This window comes from Schistocerca americana, chromosome 6 (genome assembly GCF_021461395.2).
Source record: "Schistocerca americana isolate TAMUIC-IGC-003095 chromosome 6, iqSchAmer2.1, whole genome shotgun sequence".
Classification (NCBI taxonomy): domain Eukaryota; kingdom Metazoa; phylum Arthropoda; class Insecta; order Orthoptera; family Acrididae; genus Schistocerca; species Schistocerca americana.
The window spans coordinates 506,358,419-506,370,505 of NC_060124.1; the positions used below are offsets into that span (position 1 = coordinate 506,358,419).

The window sequence follows — 12,087 nt, forward strand, 5'->3', positions numbered from 1 at the left end:
CCACTGATAAACAAAAGCTCGATCAATTCCTAATATTTTTTCACTCTTCTAAGGCATATTTCAACACTTCATGAACGTTACTGATAACCCCAATACTTACTACTGTATGGCAGAATTCAGCAATTTATATGCCCTTATAATTTCGACACATTCTAAATGCTGCCAACGACGAACTTCGTTTTCTACGTATCACAAATATTCCATGTGTGCTACAGCAAGTATCACACATACCTTTCGTAGCAATGTTCAGATTAAGTACCAGTAATAAACTCCTGATAACAACAGGTTGAAATTGAAACTTTTGAACTCCCGTAAAGAAAACTTCCCTTGTAATGCATAAGAAACCAGGCTGAAGTCGACTATCGAACGAGTCCTTCAGTTCGATCAGCTACCCTGAGCGTTATCACGCAAATGCTGAATAATTTGGAACGGCAGAGCAACCAGTTCCTTGGTCATCCATTTCAGCGCAGTGTACTATCCAGTTCGGAGACATTCTTACCTTTCTTGGTCCCCTGACACCTCACAGTACAATGTATCTTGTGCAAAACTCGCGTGTGGAATTTGTTTCTAGTTTTCCTGGCTGAAATTGTTAAGCCGGGAAAAATGCATTTTTGGTTTCTAAAAAGATTATGTCCCGACAGTCAGTAAGCCAGATAAAACAGCTGCGACATTAGCAAGTAGTAAATATGAGAATAAGTGAAAGGAAAGTGGTCGATGACACGATTGCAAAGTCAGCGCGTCACAAAGCTGTAAACACGAGAAATGTATCCTTTCATGTCCATATAAAATGACGTCGCGTTGCGTTTAATACTCACAACTAGAACCTCATGATAGGAAGATGGGAATGAGAGCATTCTATTTTTACTAATAATTTGCACTGTGCATTTCGTTAGAGCTTTACGGGTATAGCATTTACTCTTAATGCCGTAGCGAATGAAAGCACAGTACTGTATACTTTCTCCATTCGGTGATTTTGAATTTCAAAAAATTTGCCATAATCACCTAAATGAATCGGAGGGATCTCACCATGCCCCATCCAGTTCTCTTGCAAACCTTACGAGCTTTCGACTCGGAACAGTAGTAAGTATTTATAAAGTCATACGACAAATATGAAGCTCTTCTGTACTTTCTCCTATCTTTTCCTAATCTTTTGTGGCCGAGTGGTTCTAGGCGCTTCAGTTTTGAACCGCGCGACCGCTACTGTCGCAGGTTCGAATCCTGCCTCGGGCATGGATGTGTATGATGCCCTTAGGTTAGTTGAGCTCTAGGGGGCTGATGACCTCAGACGTTAAGTCCCATAATGCTCAGAGCCATTTGAACCATTTTCGAACGCCGACGGTTTTGCTACATAGTACCGTGTATGGTAATGTGTTGTATTGTTGTTGTTTCCTCATTTTTGTCCTCCCTCTGTAAATGGTGGCGTTATGAGAAACGTTGATCATGAAGCGCAGACGTAATCCATGGGCGCAGACGGTGTGATTTCAATATGCGCAGTTTATCACATGCCCACCTCAGGGCACAAAAGCGGGGGCGTCTCCAGTTTCACAACGATCGGCTCCAGCTTATGAGGACGATGATGGAGGCAGTCACCGAAAGTTTGAGATTTTTAACGCTACGTGGCAACAGAGAACGTATTTCACGAGGAATCCGCCGCCAAAGACATGGTGAGCATGAACCAAACTGTGTTTCACAAGAGCGATTTTTTTTCTTTTAGATGCATACCGATTGTTCAAAAGAAGCTTGCTTCCCCACAGAAACGTCAATGTCATAACGTATGCTCTAGGTTCAAAAATGGTTCAAATGGCTCTGAGCACTATGGAACTTAACTTCTGAGGTCATCAGCCCCCTAGAACCTAGAACTACTTAAACCTAACTAACCTAAGGACATCACACACATCCATGCCCGAGGCAGGATTCGAACCTGCGACCGTAGCGGTCGCTCGGTTCCAGACTGAAGCGCCTAGAACCGCTCGGCCACTCCGGCCGGCGCTCTAGGTTCGCTGTAGACGGACGTCACCGGCAATAGTAACTCCGCGCCCACCCCCCACCCCCCTCCCCAATCTTGTACTATTTTTTTGTGAAGAGCAGCAACACGCGCTCTTTTATAGTCACGCGTTTTGTCACTAAATGCGGTGCGACCGGCCTACATTAGCGGCTCAGTCTGGGCGTTCCCCGGCATCCGTGTCACACACAGACGTCTTACGTCGACGCGTGACGAGTTGCGCCCTCAGTGAGCCGCAGAGCTGGCGCGTCACGGCTGTCTGGGCCACGCCGCGGCGCTAGTCGGAAGTCGGGCCCTGTGGACGTGGCCCCGAGCGACGCGCCTCACCCCCCCCCCCCCCCCCGTCTGCTAATTAGCAGCCCCCGTGTGCAAACTACCGACGTCACAGGCCGGCCCGGGCCGCAAGTCGGCCAACTTGGGAGCGCGCGGTGGCGCATTCCACCGTCTGGCGATGATAAGACTGCACCCAACCTTCCGACACGAGCTGTTCCCAATCAATAGCCACGGTCGAGCTCGTTAATGCGCGCGGGGATGCGCTAGGGTGGCCGGCCGGATGCGGGGACACTTAATTATTTCGAATACGCGGATCGAGCGTGATGACGCAGACGTTAAAACAGTGTAGTCGCTCTCTGGTTGGGGGTGAGGCACAAATGTCCGGTCTTCCTGTTGCTTAAAGACGGTCACGGCCTATTTTCCTCCATACTTGGCCAACCCTACTTACTGCCCCGTTTCTAATGGCCCCTTTGTAGACGAACACTAAATTTGTCACATATTCTAAGCAGCTACATTTTTTCCATTCAACTTAACAAGTGCACCTGCACGCACACCAATCTCTCGTGGACTGGAAAGCGAGAATTACGCTCCTACACTGTTCGATAAAGACTGACTTTCGGTAATATGTTTCTCTTATAGGGGACGTCACCTCTCTTATAAAGTCGGCCAGTCAAGTGCTTCAAGATATGTGAATCAGCTGTGGTGTCACCGCCAGACACCACACTTGCTAGGTGGTAGCCTTTCAATCGGCCGCGGTCCCTTAGTATACGTCGGACCCGCGTGTCGCCACTATCAGTGATTGCAGACCGAGCGCCGCCACACGGCAGGTCTAGAGAGACTTCCTAGCACTCGCCCCAGTTGTACAGCCGACTTTGCTAGCGATGGTTCACTGACAAATTACGCTCTCATTTGCCGAGACGATAGTTAGCATAGCCTTCAGCTACGTCGTTTGCTACGACCTAGCAAGGCGCCATTATCAATTGCTATTTATCTTGTGATGCATGTACCGTCAGACCGATGTTCACCAATTATGGATTAAAGTTAAGTATTCCAGCAGCTAAGTACTTTTCTTGCTAGTATAACTCCTTAACTGTTCCAGACCTCACGCCAGCCTGCGTGAGCTTAAACGCGTGCCTTTCGGCTACCCGTCACTGTGGATTGGCTGTCTTGCCAGCCCACAGCATCAGCCTCGTCTCAAAGTTCTACAGCCTGAGGATGAACTCTTTCTCTAGTCAGAAGAATGTATTTCTAAGGAACTACGCTACACACAGCTACGCCATTTGCTACAAACAGTAACTTAGCTTAAAGTTTTTGTGGCTGCACTGCCACATGTCCATGCCATTTCTTTTACTGGGCCTACCTTTAAGGCAACAGATCACTTAGACATTTGGGGACGGCATCTCTGCTGCAGGTGTAGTGTTTTCAACAACATGAAATCTGAAAATTTGTGGTGAGTTCCTATGGGACCAAACTGTTGACTTCATCGGTCCGTAGGCTTACACGCTACTCGATCTAACTTAAACTAACTTACGCTAAGGACAACACACACACTCATGCCCGAGGGAGGACTCGAACCTCCGACGGGGGGAGGGGGGGGGGGGGGGAGGAGGGCAGCGCGAACAGTGGCAAGGCGCTTCAGACTGCGCGGATGAGGCACCGCCACACTTAAGGTCATGTATTGAATGTAACCTTTCCAGATGGCGATCGATAGGCACGGTCCACCACACATAATCGCTCTTGTCATTTTGTGGTGAAATTTCGTTAAGGATACAGTGTTCAGTTCTCCTCGTGTGCAAACTCTTACGTCACGAATACGAGATGCTTTAGAGGCGGTAACGGAAGGAATGTTGGTGAAAACAAGAAGAGAACTGGAGTACCGCCCCTAAGTTCTACAGGCAACAAACGGAGTACATGTGAAAGTGCACCCATAAAAAAATCTATAACTTAATATTCAATAAAATTGTCCATCTTGATCGCGATTTATATTTTTATTTCCTTAAAAATGCACTTTAACGCGTTTCGGTCACAATCATCATCCGAACCACTTTGTCACGGACCGCGCAGCTCCCCCCGTCGGAGGTTCGAGTCCTCCCTCGGGCATGGATGTGTGTGTTGTCCTTAGAGTAAGTTAGTTTAAGTTAGCTTAAGTAGTTCGTAAGCTTAGGCACCGATGACCTCAGGAATTTGGTCCCATATTGCCACTTGCCACAAATTTCCATTTTTTTTTTCCTTAGAGACAAATTTTTGCAATCAGGAAAAGAGTTTACGCTCAGCCTGTATTTCACCACCATACCTTCGTGCACACTTTCGCAGGTAATCTACAATCATCCAAATTCAACAAGACTCAGACTTTTCGCCAACAGCAGTTTGAAGTAGCAGACAACTGATCGAGGTGAAAATTTGTAACAGTACAGGCGATAGAGTAACTCTTATCAACCAAAAGAAAGAATTTTTATCATAGGATTGAGGTTAAGGATACACAAAGCTATCACGGAAAGAGACGAATAGTAGAAGAAAGAAGAGCCAGAACCTGCGAATCACCAAGATTAGAGAATGAATAGTAGAATGCGTGAAAGAGTAAGGTTACATAAAAGGGGAGAAGCAAGAAGACTTCAGTATCGGTCTGTTGCATGCAAAGTTAGCAACAAATATAGCTCTATTGGAATCAGACATTTACATGGAAATGGGGTGCAGTTACAGAAATTGAACAGCATTATATGAAAGTCAAATGATAATCATGAGGAAGCTCCAGCTGAAAAACTGAAAACGTTTGAAATTTATTTGTTTATCATAAGGTGACAGGAGGAAGCACTACACAACTATTTGCAACAAATATACACATTCCAATACAGGTAAACACAATCTTAAGTTCATAAAGATTCATAGCTCTAAGTCCAGGTTTGAAATCCTGTCAACAGCTTCTGCAGATCAATGGTGACGGCCTTCCATCGTCCCTATGGACATCCAAGTTTTACACGATGTACAGTTTGCTGCTTTTCGGCGCAGTCCCACTGAGGAGACGACTTTCAGGCCCATTGAGGCAACAAAGCTCATCTGCCCAGGTCAGATCCGATCAGATTCAGTATGCACCAATGATACAATAGGAATACTTTAAGAGTTAATTCGAAAAAGTAGGAAATGAGGAAATGCTACAAGGCGGTAGGCTGGGAAGGGTATTCGTGGAAAACTTTTACAGGTTAGTGGAATATCTCTTTCCTTATACTAGTATTATCGCCACACTCCTCAGCTCTTACTCATCACCATTAATATGAAGCAATAAGAAAGTAAAGCGTACCGCAAAACAATGTCGAACGGAAAGGAGCAGAATGGCCCACAAAAGACAGTCTCGGAACTGCTTCCGAGAATCATTCTTAACGCTCACTTTGGCCCCATGTATCGCCGAATTATTATGGACTCTGGACAAACCGAGAATGAAGTAAACAGAAGAATTTCATACGTGTTATAGAAAGATGCTAGAAATGAAATGGACTGATAACATAAGAAATGAGGAGATTCTATACAGAATCTGCGAAGAAAATACACTACCCAGTCACATTAAAGTGACCATCTGTCAAAAGCCCAAATAACTGCTTTTAGCTACGCGGATCGGTGCGAGACGTGCAGAAAAAGAGTGAATGAGGTTCTGGAAGATACCGACAGGGATGCAGAGCCATAGCGACTCCGGTGCCGTGCCCACCTGCGCCAGGTATCTCTGTTTAGGATTCACGGCGCGAACGATCCGAGATGGTCCCACGGATTCCCGATTGGGTTTGAATCCCGGCAGTTTAGTGGCCAGGGGAATACGGTAAGCTTATCCTGGTGCTCTTCAAAATGGTTCAAATGGCTCTGAGCACTATGGGACTTAACTTCTGAGGTCATCAGTCCCCTAGAACTTAGAACTACTTAAACCTAACCAACCTAAGGACATCACACACATCCATGCCCGAGGCAGGATTCGAACCTGCGACCGTAGCGGTCGCACGGTTCCAGACTGCAGCGCCTAGAACCTCTCGGCAACCCCGGCCGGCGGTTCTCTTCAAACCACGCAGGTTCAATGCGAGCTTTGTGACACGTTCCGTTGTTCTGCTGGCAGATGTCATCGTGCCGAGGGAAACACAAACAGCGTGTAGTGGTTGAGATGGTCCCCAAGACTCGTGTTGATCCATTTTGCCTTTCCGAATGACGATATCACCCAGAGCATGCCACGAAAACACCTCCAGACCATAACGCTCCCTCCTCTGGCCTGGACGTTGCCAACGATTGTTGCAGGGCGGTACACCCCAATGGTAATCTACCCGATGGGGTACAAGACGTGACTCATCTGAAAAGGCCACTTGTTGCCCCTCAGTGTACTGGCACTCAAATTCCAATATTCGTCACCTACCAGCATCATCCAGGCACATGCTGCAGAAACCCATACACACCAGTGCTCGCTGGGGAGTCACTGTTGGTGGACCCCTGTTTCATCTGAGCGGTCAACTGCTCAGCAGTCGCACATCTGTTCGCTCGTGCACATCTCTACAGACGTCGTTCACTCTTGTCATCTATAACAGGCGGAGCACCACTGTTGCCTTGGCACCGGTTTTGGACAGCGCCATTTTGCCACATACAGTATACTTTAACCACGGCGGCACACGAACAATTTACAAACTTAACCGGTTCAGAAGTGGTTCCACTCTCGACCGGAAAGCCAGTGATCATGCCCTGCCGGCCGCGGTGGTCTAGCGGTTAAGGCGCTCAGTCCGGAACCGCGCGACTGCTACGGTCGCAGGTTCGAATCCTGCCTCGGGCATGGATGTGTGTGATGTCCTTAGGTTAGTTAGGTTTAAGTAGTTCTAAGTTCTAGGGGACTGATGACCACAGATGTTAAGTCCCATAGTGCTCAGAGTCATTTGAACCATTTTTTTGATCATGCCCTATTCGACGTCAGATAAGTTACCCCGTTTCGACAACGACTGTGCTTTCTTCCGCGTCCTCTGGCGCGCTTTATATACCATCCATTGCAAGTGCTGCCACCTACCGTCTATGAGTGGTTACTGCGCGTTGACGTCGAACACAGCCGGTGATCACATTAATGTGACTACACTATATACAGGGTGAGTCAAACGTCCTTGGACACCTTCATGAGTAGGAAGATTAAAGGGAAAATTGAAATGTGATGATGGGAACATGGGTTTGACGTGGGGTCGCAACTTTTGGAGTGAAATCCCCCATTTTGGATTCAAGTCATTTTTTTAAATGGGAAGGGGGTGTATGACGCAATAAATAACTCTCGCTTGAGCTCTGGAATTGAGTGGTGCAATTTGTTTTTGTGTGTCTTGTACAGTTTAGAAGTTATTAATGTGGTTGCGGTCACTACAGTTGTGCATTGCACGGAATGGACAACACGTAGAACATGTGTTGTAGCATTCGGTATGAAGGTAATTTCCCAACTTTCAACATTAATAACCTCAAAACTGTACAAGATGGACAAAAACAATTTACACCACTAAGTTCCAGAGCTCAAACGAGTGTTATATGATGTGTCATACACTCCCCTTCCCATTAAAAAAAAAAAAAAGTGACTTGAATCCAAAATGGTGAATTTCAAGATGGCGGTCATGAATGACATTCACTCCTAAAGTTGCTGCCCCACATCAAACCTATGTTAACATCATCACATTTCAATTTTCCCTTCAATCTTCCAACTTATGAAGGTGTCCAAGGACTTTTGACTCGCCCTGTATTTTCCTGGCCAATTTTATTTTACTAATCCTGTAGAAATAGTTAATACTATACTAGTGTCCTGGAATATTTAAAGGTTACACGAAAATTACACTATCGAGGAAGGACAGTGGCAACGTGGAGTAGATAAAGTGATACAAAGTAATATGCGGCGACGGGGAATTTTCGCTACATGTGTCTCAGCAGAAGTCCTTTTGAAACTCGCGGAACAGAGTAATTACGAAACTAAGTACCACGGCTAACCAACACAACAGAGTCGCAGGCTTATCAGCGTACTGCTTGCGGTGTAACTTTGTGCTCGGAAATGAAATCGGTGACGGGAAACGAAATTTGAAGCTCCTAACACGTCAGGCTTGCTAGACAAACTTGGACATGGCGCACGCAGCACTAGTATCAGAGCCTCAGAGGGGCTTGGGCCGGTGGCTTTACAGGCAGTAAGTGGGTGGTTGTTGATGGTTTGCGGAGTCGGTATTAGCGCAAAACACCGCCCACCAGTCGCTTTTAATTACGTCCGCTTAAGATTGCAGCGTAACTCCTTGCAAGTTGAAAAATTAATCCTCCCGTTGTTTCGCCAGCTCGGTGCGTTAACGTCGGCGGCGGAGAAGAGAACTGGTTATAAACAAAAATGGGGGGAGGGGAGACGGGAAGGCAGTTTTTCTGCTAATTTGTGTGGCCCACCGAGACACGGAGAGAATAGCGCGTGCCGGCGGTGCCGGGGTATTAGAACTGCTCCGTGTATCGAGAAGCAATGGCGGGATTAGCAGCGCAAAGTAGCTGCCTGGTGTCGGCTGGCCCGGGACGTCGCATTCAGCAGAGCGGCCGACGGTATTAGCGCTTCATTTGCTTTAGCAGGCACTTTTGTTTGTGTTTGCTAAAAACCGGAGATGGAGGAGTCGGATCAGAGCCGGGCCCAGGAGGTGGGCAGTAGGGCGGGGGGGGGGGGGGGGGGGGATCGCGAAAAATATATATCGCCGGGGAGGCGTCCGCCGTCGCGAATAATAAGAGCGATAGAATCAAGCCGACTGCTCGCCAACTAATTGCTTCGGTTACACGGAGATGAAATTCTTAGCAGACTTGCTTCGGCTAAATTAAAACAGAATTAATGTTTTAAGAGCGTTGATGAAGCGAATGGGTTGCTAAGTACAGCTGGGGTGGAAGGAGCGGAAAGCAAACTAGGATGGAGGGGGAGGGGAGAGGGGGAGGGGGGAGTGGTACATAAGCCACGACGGCCGAAGGGGCGGCGCATAAAATGACGGGATTTCGAAGCGAACTAAGTTTGCGTTAATTATCAAGTTGTAGGGAGATAATTCTTCGCCAGCAGTATAATCGAAATAACCGTAAGCATCTTAGCGTTCTCGCCGAAACAGCTTTGGCGGCCGGCGCGACGAATCGCGCAAGGCAAGAAACCGCTGACGTCCGGCTGGGCCTGCTAAATGTGTCCGATACGTCACGCACGAGTCGTGGAAGCGAACGCGCCTGCGCCACGTACTTGGTTAACGGCCTCGGTGGAGGAATGGCCGCTGTTTACAGTGATACCGGGTGGGGACGCCGGTGCTGGCGGAGAGATGTCTGACTCTAGGTCCCTATGGAGGTACACAAAAATAGGGGAGAACTAGTCAAAGCTAGGAAAACTTTAAATTCCTATCCATGGCTGGTTACGTTTATGTCTGTGATGTTTACTGAGTAAGCCTTTACTATTAAGAGCAACTGCGCTGGAAGTCTGTAAGGTCAATGTCCTGCCGAAACCGCTGTGGAGTACGATAGTCGACGTAAAGCAAAGGCACAAAGTTATTAAAACTGAAATGCAAAGAAAGTTTTTTCTTTAATTTTTGCTAACGTACAGACAGGATGAATGCTGAAGATTAGATGAGCAGATCACGTAACTAGTGAGGAAGTACTGAAAACGAAATTCCAGGGCTAAATTCGCTGGAGGTACAGACGAAACATGCGTACAAAGAAGAAAATTTTCCGAAATTTGTGGTTAGTTCCTATGGGACCAAACTGCTGAGGTCATCGGTCCCTAGGCTTACACAATACTTAATCTAACTTAAACTAATTTACACTAAGGACAACACACACACTCATGCCTGAGGGAGGACTCGAACCTCCGACGGGGCTAGCCGCTCGAATCGTGGCAAGGCGCCTCAAATAAGAATGAAATATTTTAAATATATGTGGAACGTATTTGACAAGCGCTTACGTTAGCAACGCCGTGGGTAAAAGGCTCCTCCTAAACGACTGGAGCAATTTTAGCCACACCTGACGTACATATATTAACTAGATGGAAGTAAATACTGTGAGGGAAAGAACCAATAACCTCCTATTGCGGTTTTGTGATAATGTGGAGAGAGAAGGGAGAGAACGAATGGGCAGACAGAGAGGGGAAAGAAGGACATGAATGCACAGGCGGGGAGGAGAAGATGGGCAGAAAGAGAGGGGAGAAATGGACAGAGTAAGGGGAGCGGAGAGAGAAGGAGGAGGGGACGATGCACAGAGAAAGTAAGGAGGCAGAGACAGACAGAGGGAGTAGTTGAAGGAGATAGAGAGATGGGACAGAAGGGAAGGTGGTGAGGAGGGGGACGAGGAGATGGAGAAGGGGATGAGCAGATGGACAGAGAGAGAGACAGAGGGAGGAGGTAGACTTACAGGGAAAGAGAAGCAGATAGAGGTTGAGACGGAATTAGAGGGGGAGGGGGAGATGGACAGAGGGAGAAGGTGCAGATGGAATGAGGGGGGAGGGGGTAAGTGATGGAATGTGAGATATGGGGAGGAGCAGGTAGAGAGGGGAAACGAGCAGACGGACGGAGAGAGGGGTAGCAGGCGATGGATAGTGAGTAGGGGGAGGAGGAGGTGGAGAGAGAGGGGAAGGAGTATTTGGACAGAGAGAAGGGGGGAGTAGAGGAACAGGAGAAGCAGGAGATGGATAAATGGAAGATTGGAATAAATTCATATCCAGGCACACCCGGCCAACGCCGGGAATTCAGTTAGCAATACAATAAAGGAGTTGACGTAAAAAGTGCGACTATTGAGCAGGGAGCAGAGAGAGTTAGGTGAGAGACTTGCCTGGCTTGGCGGACTGCAGCGACGAGGTGCTGAGCACCCGCAGCGTGTCCGGCGCGGCGCCGCTCGCCTTCAGAGCCTCCTCCAGCTGCGCCCGCCGCTTCATCTCCAGTTCCAGCTGTTCCTGGAGCCGCCGGCGCGCCTTGCGCTCCTTCTTCAGCCGCTTCTGGTACAGCACTGCCGGCAGACACACAAAACACGACACTATTAGCTGCAGTCACTACACACACTGACGACAAGTGGCCGGCTACCTCCTAATGCCTCTGTTCAGATGGGTCAAAGCACTATGGGACTTAACATCCGAGGTCATCACTACCCTAGACTTAGAACTATTTAAACTTAACTAACCTAAGGACATCACACGCATCCATGCTCGAGGCAGGATTCGAACCTGCGACCGTAGCAGCAGCGCGATTCCGGACTGAAGCGCCTAGAACCGCTCGGCCACAACGGCCGGCTAATGCCTCTCTACATGCAGCGCTATAAAAAAATATGTTTTGACGGGATTCACAGACGATGATTTAAGGGTCAATGCATTCTGCAATGTACTCTGCAACATGATATTCGTTCAACGGCCTTACAATAAAACATTGTTCTTTCCTCAAGACTAGGAGAGAGAATAATTTTAAAATCTTAACAGGGTAATGGAACATCAAGAAAATATACGAAAAAAAGTTTGCGATGTAGCGTGGTCCACTGCAGATGGATTAACTGTAGACCTTGCTAGCCGCTGATAATTTTATTGTACGAAACAGATTTTCCTTTGGTCTGTAATCTTCATCACGTGTACAGTTTACAATGCGTCGATTTCGATTTACTCTAGCACCCACCCCAGTTCACAAAGCACAAGCATGTTCCAGGAATCCAGGAATCGGCGAAGAAAGGATAACATGGAAAACACTGCCAAGAAGACGAGACCGTATGTTAGAACATGTGTTAAGGCATCGGGTAATAACTTCCATGGTACGAGAGGGACCTGTAGGAGGTAAAAACTTAAGGGAAAGACAGGAATTGGAATACATCCAACA

General features: G+C 47.5%; 1 protein-coding gene across 1 annotated transcript in view; it reads right to left on the reverse strand.

Moving 5' to 3' along the window:
* LOC124619836 (dachshund homolog 1) overlaps nt 1-12,087 on the reverse strand; it is a 983,755-nt gene that overhangs the window by 78,620 nt on the left and 893,048 nt on the right. Inside the window, exon 10 of the mRNA XM_047146444.1 lies at nt 11,063-11,236. Coding sequence (XP_047002400.1) covers nt 11,063-11,236 — 174 coding nt within the window. The remainder of the gene's footprint in view (nt 1-11,062; nt 11,237-12,087) is intronic.